Genomic DNA, 13,724 nt, shown 5'->3' on the forward strand with positions numbered 1-13,724 from the left:
CCGTCAAAATTGGCCTTTCACCAATTTACAACATCAACTTTTAGATCTGGTCTATCCTTTTCCATCACTACTTTAAATCCAGTAGAATTAATGGTAGCTGGCCACAAAGTGCTCCCCCACTGTCCCCTCAGTCACCTGCCCTGCCTTATTTCCCAAGATCAGGTCAAGTTTTGCACCTTCTCTAGTAAGTACATTCAGATAGTGGGACCTGTGAAATATACAATATCATGGATCATAATATTCTGGACTAACAGCATTTAGTTCTGATTTGGAGGTGTTTGTCCACCTGACAACCACTTGATGAAGGAGCAGCACTCTGAAAGCTAGTGCTTCCAAATAAACCTGTAGGACTATGAGCGTTTAATTCAGCTGCAACCATAAACTGGTTTACTGATACACAAGCAGTGAAATTCAACAAGTTTAATTTTTCATTTTTTAAACTGACTTTATCTACATGAATACTTGGATAACAACTTCCTTTCTTCTTGTACATCATCTAAAAATAAAAGGAAGTCCTCAGTCAGGGCTATTTCTAATAACATCAACTTGCACTTCACATCAGAGTAAACTCATTACAGAGACAACAGTTCTGACAAATATGCATAATAACAATGAAACAGACAATAAATTAACTAGCCATGTCTGGCATAGCAATAACTACATTTTGCGCAAAATGTTCAATACTGTCAGTATTACTATTTATAAAAATACTAGATTATATAATATTAATACCACAGCGTACAAAACGGTTTAGATATTTCTTTCAGTTTTGCAAAATAAAAATAGTGGCATAGGCACAAATGGCTTCCTTCTACATCAACAGGACTTCAGGGATACTAATTACTAGTGTCATGGTTAAGTGTAGCCAGCTGCTTGAGGGGAAGAAAACCATTCCCCTCTTATCTAACTTGGGTTCATAATGCACCCATGACTTTATATTTCAGATCAGGTTACATTATCCACAGTACAGGCATTAGCAGAAATTGAAAACCACTGGTGTACAAAATATAACCAAACAGGAAAAGAACTCCTACATGGATCAAACTAACAACGAATGACCAGGAGAAAGTGAGAACTGCAAATGCTGATGAGTCAGAGCAGAAAAGTGAGGCACCGGAAAAGCACAACGGTCAGGTAGCACCTGAGGAGCAGGAGAGTCGACATTTCAAGCATAAGCCCTTCATCAGGAATGTGGGGGTAGCCAGGAAGGCGGTGGGTAGATGCGGGTGGGGAGTGATTGCTTTAGGTTGGCGGGGAGGGTAGAGCAGATAGATGGGAAGGAAGATGGACAGGTAGGCCAAGTCAAAAGGGCAGTGCAGAGTTGGAGGGTTGGATCTGGGACGAGGTGGACGGTGGGAGATGTGATTTGGAAACTGGTGAGGTCGATGTTAATGCTGTGTGGTTGAAGGGTCCCACGGTAGATGAGGCATTCTTCCTCCAATCATCGGGTGGTTTAGGCTTGGCAGTGGGGGTGGCCCAGGACTTGCATGCCCTTGGCAGAGTGTGTGTGCATGTGTGGGGGTGGAATTGGAAGTGGTCAGCCACTGGGCAGTGGGGTTATAGGAAGCATGTGTCCCAGAGATGTTCCCTGAACACACAGAGTTGGCCCGGTCTCTCTGACGGAGAGGAAGCCACATCAAAAGCAACGGACACAGTAGAAGTGGTGGGTGGACGTCTAGGAAAATCTCTACCGGAGGTGAAAAGATCCTTTGTGGCCTTGGACATATGTGAGAGGTGTGGGTGTAGGTCTTACACCTCTTGTAATATCAAAGAAAGGTGCTGACTGCAGAGGGTGGGGCGTGAATCTAACAACGGAGTCATGGAGGGAATGGTTTCTGTGGAATGCAGATAAGGGATGGGAGAGAAATATATCTCTGGTAGTGGGATGATTGTAGGCGGCAGAAATGGCAGACAATAATGTTCCAAAACTGGAGACTGGTGGCGTAGAAGGTTGGAGAGGTGCTTAAGGCAGAGATGTGGGAAGTGGAGGAGATGTACTGAAGGGCATTGTTGATCACATGGGAGGAGAATTATAGTCATGGAAATAGGCGGCCACCTGGGATGTCCTCTGCACCGACCTGCCCACTCCATCCTCCCCACCAACCTAACAATTGTCCCCCACCTGCATGTATCTACCACATTCCCACCTACTGCACCCCCCAGCCCCACTCTCTTATTTATCTCTCAGCCCTCTTCCTCCCCTACATTCCTAAAGGGCTTATGCCTGAATCATTGACTCTTCTGCTCCTTGGATGCTACCTGACCCGCTATGCTTTTCTAGCGGCACACTTTGATTCTAACAATAATGACCAGCCTAGCAAATGTGGAGGTATTCCCACACACTATACATACATGGGTATGGGAAACATTCTGTAATCAGTATGATCTGGAACTAGTTAAGACTTACTGATGTACAGTATACTAGTTAGAAATCAAAAATCTTTCACATTAACCTCCATTAAGCAAGCAAAGTCCAAGGCACATAATACTCAAATGATCAGTTTCTGCATTTATAATGTACCATGCAATTAATTTTAAATAATTCTTTGGCATCCATTTATTTAAATGTGAATTGCTTCAAAAGTGTGCAAGTTAAATTCAGCTCCTCCACCCATTTGTTCAACAAAAGGCAGTTGAGCGTACAAAATATTCCAATATGCTCAGGCCCCACTTTGTTCAAATAAGCACTTGGGAGTTTTGACACAATGTGTTATAAATCAGTGTGTTATGTCCCACCAACACTTGGGAGACATAGGGAAGTGGTTCAGCCGTCGATTCCATAGTTAGTAAGCAAAGAGTGAGGTACAATGCCTTCGGCATGAGGTAACATGTCCATCTCACTACTTACCAATTTATAGAAGGATTACACAAATGAGAGAAAAATATTTAATGGGAGGAGGCAGCAATATCAATTTGATGACATGGTTCTAGTGATGCAATGAACTTTTAAACAAAACAATCGGTCACCATGTATTCTGAAAACAACTGTGACATCTGCAGTCAATGCAAGTGCTCACGTCAAACACCCTATACATTTCATCCCACGCCTGGGTCAAATAGCAGTTTCTTCAAGTAACTTAAGAACTTCCTCTACCCACAGGAGGACTTTTTCCAAAAGCTTAAAATTATTTCAATCCTCTTATTATTCTCTTACCACGTTTCTTCATCATTGTTTGGACTGCAAACTGTTAATATTGAGTCAAAAATAGTCAAAGCTCTCAACATAACAGAACTAGCCTTTTTGATTTATGGGGTTAATCAATCATACCTCAACTGCAAGATTCATATTTTATAAAGCTTGGGAAATGACTGAAAACCTGAGAAACTGAGCTGCTGAATTTTGAAATGGAGCTTTGGTGTCCCTCAGGCACCAATTAACCCTGCTCCAACATTGGCACTGTCAATCACTGAGCAGTGTACAAGAAACCCTGAAGCACTGCACCTCCAGTGACCAAATGATAAACGATCAAGTAACCTTGAAAAGACAGAGGATGCATTTCCAAGTTGGCACATAATGAATCTTCAAAAAAAAAAGGTATACAATGGCAACCCCCAAGGTACAATACAGACGGTATGCCTCAAGAACATATTTATGGACATGGTTTTTATAGCTTCTTCTACCATCCGTCCAGATGGGTATAAAAGTTAGACAGTCTTTCCCTGTTACGTTAGACCCACATGTAGCACATTTCAGGACTGGAAACTCTTCTGCTTTCAAATTATTTTGTCAGTTTTAATTCTCCACATTCAACATCTGGAATATATTAAAAATAATTTTCCCAATATAACATTTCTAATGCCCCAATGTATTGTGGCAACTGTTTTATACAATAAATACACACCTGCATTAATGTAATATGCTTACACTAGCTGTTCCTATTACAAATGCAGATAAAATATGTCATAAAAACAACAGAAAGCACTGGTTTCACAGAGGGCTAAATTACAGCATATCATGGCTTCATTACCCTTTTAACTTAAATACCCCATGACCTGAAGTCTACACTTGATTTTACCTCAATGTGGCAATGCCAGAGCAGATTAGCTAGTACAATTGAATTCAAGTAAAGTTGCATTGAGCTTATATAAAACCTTGGTTGGATCATGTTTGGACTACAATATGATTAAATTAGATTACTTACAGTGTGGAAACAGGCCCTTCGGCCGAACAAGTGCACACCGACCCTCCGAAGTGTAACCCACCCAGACCCATTCCCCTACCCTAACACTATGGGCAATTTAGCATGGCCAATTTACCTAACCTGCACATTTTTGGATTGTGGGAAGAAACCGGAACACCCGGTGGAAACCCACACAGACACGGGGAGAACGTGTAAACTCCATACAGAGTGTCACCGTAGATGGGAGTTGAACCCGGGTCTCTGGCGCTGAGAGGCAGCAGTGCTAACCACTGTGCCACCCATATCAATATGGTGAAGGATTCTGATATCCATGTTTCAAAAAAGATTTAAGAAAAGGATAAGAGCTAAAACAAAAGATTCACAAAGATGGTAAAGCCAAGATACAGATATTGGGGAATACCATTCATATGAGGGAGTCTTCCTTAGGACAGGAGGATGAGAAGTACTTAACAGAGCAGGTTAAGATTGAGATGCTTTTTGTTCTTTCATGGATGTAGGTGCAGCTACAAGGCCAGCACCTGTTACTCATCCTCAAATACCCTGAAAGAGGTCATTTCAGAGGGAGATTAGCAGTCAGCCTCATCGCTGCCGGTCTGGAATCAATGTAGTTCAAACCAGGATCTCCCTCCCTAAAATGCATTAGTGAATCAGATGAAGTTTTACAACAATTGATGATAGTCTAGCTAATAACAGCCATTGAAACTCTTTATAAACCCAGGTTTAATAATTGTACTTGAATTCATGCCATGTTAGGAGTTAACATGGCATCACAACATTAACCTGGGCCTCTGGATTACTAGTCCAATGGCAGTACTACCATCAGGCTACCAACTTCTTCAATGTAGAGAACATTCCACTTTTGGAGGCTCAATCGGAGAAACCATAGATATAACAATCACTTCAAATGGGAATTCTGGAGAAACTTCTTCACTTAGATAATGGCAAGAATGTGGAACTCAACAATGAAGCAAATAGCATTAAAGGTGTTCAAGGGGAAGCTACATATTCACACGACTGAGGAAAAAAAAAAGCTTATATTGATAGAGGCTTATGTGGAACAAATCTGTTGGACCAAATGATGCATTTGTATGCTGCAGGAATCATGTAAATTTCTTGTTTAAAACTCTTTTATCCTTCTGAAAGGAATAAAGAATATTAAATTTAACTTGTATAAATGTTAAATGTTGTAATATTCATTATCATTTAAAAATATTTATCTCTATATATTGCAGAAGAGGGTATTTAAGTTGCAACCTTTGCCTGATTGGAAGCAATAAATATGCTTGAAACTTACCTTCACATGTTAAAACTTCAAACTCGAACTACGTCCTGCGAATTGGAACCAGTTTTGCACTTGCCATTTAGCACCATATTTAGCACAATGGAAACAGCAAGATCATTGATTCCTACAAAAGCTATAAGAACTTGTTTTCAATAAAAAATATATCTATATATAAAAAAAGTGTCCATAAACTTAATGAGAGTTGCATTCTCAAAATGCAATACAAGTGGTAGTGTTTATCCAATGGCCCGATTCTCAAGCAGTAGTCCAACTGTCAGTATCTGTTCCTCTTCATTATTAGTTGATGAACGTAATCCCATAGTTTACTTGGGTCGGTCTCATTTTGGTGAATCATATTGCTTAGGGCTTCAGCTTGGTCAAGACTCTGCCAGTAATCTTGATGCCACATTTCTTTCCAACTGTGAGGAAAGAATCAAACAAGATTAGCATGAAACAGTTTGGTCAGTAATCCTGTAGAATAATCCGAAATTGCAGGCAGAGTGAAGTTTAAATCCACTGCATTGAATTAAACCACAAATAACTCAAAGGCTTTTGCCCTCTGTCTGATCTGAAGTAGATTCTGTGTAACTTCCTGATACCAATCCTAAATTTTCCCATTGCTGGTCTGAGCTTGGAACCACAGCAGTAATTTGAAGAATGAGCAAAATTTGACTGTCGATCAATACTTTTTATGGAAATGAGAAATGGAAGCAACTATTTCGCAAAGTGGCTCACCACAATGCACCAGTCATTCCAGATGCGGCAGTCTTGATGGTTCGGCTGGCTTTTCCTGCCTGTCAGTTTTGTATATTCAATACTGCCTTTTTAAAAATATTCTATGGCTCTAGTACAAGACTAGAGTTTCAGTCTCATTTTCATAAACTAACTCAATTTAAACACCTATGAACATACAAGCTCCCTTTCCACATCCAATTCATTTACAGTTAAAGTATAAAGACACACATTGGCCTCTTGCATGATGCTAGATGTAATTGCTCTACAGCGGCCATATCTTCATCTGCGTGAGCCATAAGCTCTGGAATTCCTTCCTTAAAATATGTTTGTTCCTCCTTTTTAAGATGCACTTTAAAACCTCTGACTAAGCATTATGTTATCTGTCCCATTATCTTCATGAATTCGTGTTGAATCCTGGCTGATAATACACCTATGAAGCATCTTAAAACATTTTACTATGATACAAATGCAAGATTTTGTTAATTTTCTGACCATATTCTTAATTTGAAGTTGCACTACTTATTTTTACCTATCTAGAACTGTTCTCTCTATCTACTTGCCCAATCTGATGATGTAGTGACTTTGTTTTCCTTTCTTAAAAAAGGGGCAGATACTTATACCAAACGGCAACAGCGCTCAATAATAAATTATCTGAGCATACTTCAAGACTTTGAATGACCATGTAGAATTGAAGATTTTGTTTTAATTATTCAAATATTTGAAAAACATATTTTATGAACACAATGAATCATCCACCCTTGTTGCACACTAGCTAACAAAATTGATTTCTTTTGGAAAAGTGCGTTTCGGAACCTTCAAAATATACAAAGCACTGAATAATGTAATTAGAATTTGGCAGAGCAATAAATTTGGAATATTAACAGAATAGGTACAATTGCATTTGAGTTGCGCAGCACCCAACTGTACTGTAGACAGGAACAGGACATTTAACTCAACTGGTTTATGCTCCATGTGGTTAAATGAACAGAGGTAAGACGACTTATTATGATTCACGATTCCATGACATAGCTCTGAGGACTAAACTGCAAAGATAGCCATAATGCAGTAGGATAGTCAATATTTGATTGACTTGCACTGGAATCTGCACAGAGGGTGGAAAGGTGGGATACTTTGACAATAGCATTTTACTGCTGTCGAGTCTTTGTTTTGCTTGTAATCAATCAAGGAGAAAGAAAAAAATTCAACACTTCATGGCTCATGACAACAAGGTGACTTTGCAATGAGGAATGAAACTGGGCAGAGGAGAGCAGACAATAACTGGAAGGTTTCCAACTGATTTTATTACAGGATGGGCAATTTCTTTAATGGACGTTTTACATAAATGAAGTCTGGCTGCACTAAATGGTGGGATGACTCAAGAGTCTGAACATATCAGCGCTGAGTTTCTAAAATTGTCAGCCATACATCTAAAAATACAGAAAAGCTAGGTTTAATGGCTTGTTGCAATAGAACAATATCAAATCATTCCATCTTGTGAAAAAGCTTTCTTCTTGAAAACTGGCCCCATAAATTCAGACATTGTGGCAGCTATTTCCTACCTTAAAAGAAGTCTCCTTGCATTTAATCCTCTTAATCCTTATTAAATCCCTATGCTGATAATACCCTGGCTACTGTATAAGAAAAGGTTTGCATTTAAGTAGAACCTTTCACAAACTCAGATAATCAATGCAATCCTTAAATACCAGTACCAATATTTCAGTGGGTAGGAAAATAGGTGCCAAACTGAAGGCCGTTGGGAAAACAAACTACACAGTGCCAAGTATGCCATCAAATCCAAGACCTGGAGCAAATTACATGTGGATTTGCAAGCCTATGAAATTCTGTCTTCCTGCAGAATCCCAGTGCCAAGTTGTGATTGACTGCACCAGTCATAAACACAAATTGCCATCTGCAGGATCAAAACCATGGAACTCTTGGTCCCCTCATTAATCCAATCAAAATAAAAATCAATAGGATTTTCAACTTTAAATCTTACATGAGCTTATCAATTCTCCTGATTTCTCAACTTCAGACTATGTAATTGGTACATTTCATAATTTCCTGCACCTCAGCTCTCAATCTTTTCTGAAAAGCATACTCTAGATCAAAGTAATTTTACAACTGTACCCTTAATTACAGTTAATTTCATTAACCATGCTATGCTTGATCCAACAGACCTATCCATTCTCCTTTGATACATTTTCAATAAGACAGTGTCCACACAGCTGTGGCCTATAACCCTGACAACAGTCCACCATAATTCTGTTGCATAGAATTATCAACCGTCTTACTAATTGGTTCTCAATATTCAAATTCATCTGTTGCTGAAAGAGAGTATGGTGCTTTCTTTTGACACTTTAGAAACCATTCTGCAAAGTTTGCTTTTTTAAAAAAACATCTAGTCAAAGCCATCTTTTCACTGCTCAACAATGATCAACATAACCAATGAAACAGTCATGGGTAAAATGAAGTAATAACTTACTTGAAAGCACCTTCCAAATCCATGCATGACATCTATACCAGGTGCACCATCACCTGCTCGTTCCCTTCCAAGTCAGTTTCCCTTCCAAGTCACACTGACTTGGAACTATATTCCTGTTCCTCCACTTTAGCCAAGTAAAAATCCTGTAACTCCTTATTCAACAGCCCTGCAGATACTGGTGTAGTAAATCGGGGTCAGCAGTTCACAACAGCAGCTCATCACCTTTTCAAGGGCAATTAGGAGGAGTCAAATATTGGCCATGACAATGATATTCGCCTGAACAAGTATAAATGTTCATCTAATTTCAAATTAATTCAATGTGAATTTGTTATACATTATGTTCACAGGAATTCTCATCTTTCAGAATCAAGTCTGTGGATTCTGAAAAAAAACCCCAACAGAAATAAGAACAAATCTTGAAACTGGTTGTTACTTTTTTAAAATGTAGGGCTCAGAGACAAGAGCTTTTCACATCCAGCTCTATGACATCTGGTAACAGAAATGGGAAACTACCATCACCACAACAGAAAGCACCCATTCGTCAATGTAATGTTTAGCCTCAACTCTTGAAAGACAGTATTCAGCTAATGTTGTACTTTCTATGCAACATAATTTCTTATTAAACTCCTTTGCACATTTCATTGAAATATTTGTATTGGGAATGCAATAATTAGTGGTGAAAAATATCTCACCAAACCGACTTCATTTTAAGTCTACTATGCTTTGTTTCTCTTCTGTCAAAACATTGTCATCGCCGTAGTTACTGCACTTCATTTTTAGCTCATTAACATATCAATATCATTAGACATTCAGGGCACTGTTGCAGAACACCAGTCATGAACACATCTTTATGAATAGGTTTGAATAAAATGGAAACAAAACTCAATTTTATAGGGTTGGGAAGGGACTGCTACACTCACCGAGACTCCACACTTTACCACTCTCAATCTTTTTTCACATAAGCTAACCTATGAACACCTCCTTATTCGTCTTAAACTGAGTCAGAAACCACCTATAGCCCCATGATTTATTTCCTGCCTCCATAAAAAGGTTGCTTCTAAGAGAAAGCAACATGAGCAAATTATGCTGGAAAAAATTCAAACCACAGTACTTTGTGAAAGTTGTAATATAATTGTGCCAACGCATAAACACACCACTTATTTGCTAAAACATTGGGTGCTTTGCTTTAAGGGTGCTGTAAGTGCAAGTTATTTTAAATATCTGCAGGAATGGCTTTCCAATAGTTTCATATTGATGGCATCCAACAAAAAAGCTTATCTGCGGAGTCCTCATTTGCATATTGACTTCTTATACTGTACTTTGAAAACTCTCCAGGGTCTTTGCAGTTGCCATGCAACTTGTAAAATCCTAGAGTCAGAATTTCAATCGTACGTGAACTACAAAATACATCAAGCAAATTAAAAATGCCAGCAAACATGCAGGTCAACATTAGCATGGGTATTAACTCACCTTAGTTTTGTGTAGTTTAATCCATAACTCTTAGCATTATCAGCAACTCCCTATCGCCTCATTTCAGTATGCCAAAGTTCAAAACCAACCTTCTAATTCAAACTCTCCTAATCTCCCATTATTTCTCTATTAAACAAGGAAAATGTTTCATTAAGTTTCAAGCTCAAAGGATTTGGAACATCAACAGAATTGTCAGTTAAAAATTGACAGCTGGCTAAACAGCTCATATTATTGTAATTTCCTTAAGCACCCACTCCTTGCTTGGTCTTGCCCTGTACAGATCATATCAACACACTTTAATACATCACCAGCTGCAGCAGGTAATCCAGAAACTTCAGGCCGCACATTTCATGCGGAGATCTGAAAACTTGATGGGAATAATTACAACTGGACTGAAATAGAAAAATGCCGAAGCAGCTTAGGTTACCACACCCAGAAAGAAATAACTTAAAAATCATAGAATGAGCTGTAAAAGAGGTCATTCAGCCCACTGCAGCTGTACGGTAGGTCTCCACTGCCTCTATCCTTGTGACTGACTGAGGTACACATTGTAGCTTCTAAAAAAAAAGTTATTCTGCCTCCCATCATCTCATGCTGTTGTCATTACAATTATGTCAATCAGCTCCTAGAATCCTTTTAAGCAGATTTGGTGGCAAAATCATTAAGGGATCACAGAATTTATAGATACAGCTCTTGGGTAGTCTGCCTTTTGCAAATCAACTCAAAAAAAACAATCACATTTAGGTGTACTATTCAATTTATGCAATGGGCACAGAGCATTTCACCCACACACAGGCATAAAAAGGCTTATGGCTGCAGTATGCCCTTACCCAAGGTTTAACCTGGTACACAGCAGCAGCCTCAACTTTCCCATTAAGAAAGTTAAATAGAATTAAAGCATACATTATTATAGAAAAAAAAATGTTTGTTATAACACAGCATAGACGTCAGAAGGGAAAAAAGTTGAGAATCTGGGTCTGGGCATTGCCCAAGACATTCTATGTCTTAAACTAAAAGAACGAACTATGGAAGATGGAGATCTGAAACAAGCAAAAAAAAACAAATCACGGAAAAGCTCAACTGATCTGCCACCAGTGAAGGGAAAACAGTCAACTTTTAATTCCAGAGACCTGAAAATGGGTCACTGGACTTAAAATGTTGCTGCTAGACCTGCTGACTTTTTTTGCTAGTTACATTCTACTTTCAAGTGTGCTTTTCTACACCATTCAGTTTGTTCCAAACATTTTCAAATTCTGTCCTTTTGCAGTTCCTCCCTATTAAACCCATTTCTAATTAATGATAAGGCACTGTAATGAAAGGTGTGAACTATCTATATTTTAATAGGACTTAGAGGCATGCGGGTTTTGGTTTATGTAGCTGATGGGGCTAAATTTTAGCTTGTAATTATTTCTTTAGGGTTCCACATATGGCATAATGGTAATGTCCCTCCCCCGGACCAGAAGGCTTGGGTTCAATTCCCATCTGCTCCAATGGTGCGTAATAATATCTCTGAACAATAGGTTAAATTTTAAAAATTAGGTGTATCTGCAAGACAGGTGATTTGGTGATGGAAAAGAAATGTTTGGGTGCATTTGCGAGTTCTGGGTAAAAAAGTGTTTCTGTTGTCATGCTGATGTATTTTAAAAGAGCAGTCTGAGAGCTAGTTCTTGGAGGTTAATGGGAAATTGTTCACAAGGAGAGTTTTACCAGGGGACAAAGTAAGCAGTTATACATTAAGCTCCAAGTTTAGATGGTCAGAGATTGATTTGTCTTTCCATGACGGGAAGCATCCATAGCTTGAAAAGAATAGCTTTTGGATTTCATTTTGGCAACTCTGCAGAAATCTTGGTCAAAGCTGGATGTATAAATCAGCTGTCCTTACGAAAGGAGGTCACTTTGCATGGTTAAGAAATAGGTTCCTTAGTACAAGTTGATGGCAGTCACCTACCTGTCATTTTCAGGAATCTCATCAATGCTTCCATGCCCAGGGACTGGAAGTGGACAGCCCATATGATTGTAAGCAGCTATTCTAGGGGCTGGCATTTTAAACTTATCTGGCTGCTGTCTGTGAGCTTCCTCTGCCTGCAATCTTTCATTTTCCTTCTCACAAACAAAGCATTCAAATCCATTCAAATAGTTAGGTTTGTTAATATCATTCACGCCCCATTCCCTCTTTTCCAAACTCTCCAACAGCAAAGTGTTGGTGATGCCACCTGGCTGTTTGTACTCTAGATACTTCAAATATTCATTGTCATTTTGGTCAAGGAAGTTGATATAGTCTGCTAAATCCTTTGGCGATTCAAAGTCGTCAATTAGAATTACAGAATGTGAATTGGGCATCCAATCCTGGACCACTGGGGAACCGCGATAGATCGGCACAGCTCCCAAGTGCATTGGGCGCCATAGTTTCTCAGTCATATAGTCGTCACATATCGCGTTCTCCATGGCGAGGTGAAATTTGTACTGGCTTATGAAATTCATGAACTCTGCATCTTCAGTTGTGGCTGTTAGTGTGTCGACCAATCGATCATTAGGCAGATTCTTGTTTTGCAGGCACTGGCCGTAAGAATCAATCTACATGTGGGAGAAGGAAAGAAAATAACGTTGAGTGAAGGTCAGTCAATATGTATCTCTAGGGTCATTTTATATTACAGTTGAGGTAACAGAAATTGCTCTTTGGTTTAACAATAGTAGAGGTGAAATCTGGGCAGAATAAAAGAAAAATACGCAGATAGCTCTTACCAAGGGGATAACAAAAAGCCTTTTTTTTGGCTGTAAAGAGTGCCATATCAAGGATCATCAGAGAGTGACACAGATATCCTGTTTTCACAATGACAGTTCTAATTTCTCAGTGCATGCCTTGCTGTTCTGACAGTTTCCTAAAGATAGTTCAAATGTCCTGGTTTACACTTTCCAGTTAAAATTTTAAACCAATGCTGGAGGAGAAAGTACTTGAAAATTCTTCCTGTCAGACAACCTCATTGTACTACATGCAGACGACCTGAATCCCTCACCCCCACAAGCCCCTTGACATCTTTGAACTTGCTGCGAAGAAGTCTTTTAAATGATCCACGGAATAGAGGCTGCCATCTCTGGTTGGACATATCATAGCTCGGACAGTCATCAGACTCAAAACATTAACTCTGCTTTCTTCCCACAGATGCTGCTGGACTTGCTGAGTTTCACCAACAATTTCTTTTTTGTTGCAGATCTCCAGTTCTTTGCTTTATTTTATATTTGACAGATGTTATCACATGCTCTCCCAGCATCCACTACCAACCCCAGAAACCTGCCATTGGTCTGTCAACATGGTAACAACTAAAAACCAGTTTTTAGTTGTTTCCTGGGTTTGACCTTTGCCAGTCTGGTCACCCTAGTTAAGTAGCAACTCAATTTCACACAAAACCTGCTCTTCTCATTGTGTTAACACAAGTTCACTCACTAGTATCAAACCCAAATTTAGAACAATTAATTTCAGTCATTCATTGTTAACACTACAAACTTAATGTAATCATGAGGTACATTTGATCACCAAATCACTGCCTTAGCATTGGAAAATGAACGGAATAGAATGTAGTACACTGTAATGATTGTAACGAGGTCAGTCAAGTAG

The 13,724-nt window shown here is 39.1% G+C and overlaps 1 protein-coding gene across 2 annotated transcripts in view; it reads right to left on the bottom strand.

The window, feature by feature from the left end:
• Window positions 1-405: 405 nt before the first annotated feature.
• fut11 (fucosyltransferase 11 (alpha (1,3) fucosyltransferase)) overlaps window positions 406-13,724 on the bottom strand; it is a 37,611-nt gene continuing 24,292 nt past the window's right edge. Inside the window, exons 2-4 of one of the 2 annotated variants that reach the window (XR_011962317.1) lie at window positions 12,060-12,685; window positions 10,112-10,237; window positions 5,730-5,843 (exon numbers count right to left, since the gene is read on the bottom strand). Coding sequence is in view for 1 of the 2 variants with exons in the window: in XM_072583464.1 (XP_072439565.1) it covers window positions 5,699-5,843; window positions 12,060-12,685 (771 nt within the window). In the remaining variant the exon portion in view is untranslated. Of the gene's footprint in view, window positions 5,844-10,111; window positions 10,238-12,059; window positions 12,686-13,724 lie in introns of both variants that reach the window. The other variant, XM_072583464.1, reaches the window with a different exon arrangement.

The sequence above is a fragment of the Chiloscyllium punctatum genome, chromosome 13 (assembly GCF_047496795.1).
Source record: "Chiloscyllium punctatum isolate Juve2018m chromosome 13, sChiPun1.3, whole genome shotgun sequence".
Lineage (NCBI taxonomy): Eukaryota > Metazoa > Chordata > Chondrichthyes > Orectolobiformes > Hemiscylliidae > Chiloscyllium > Chiloscyllium punctatum.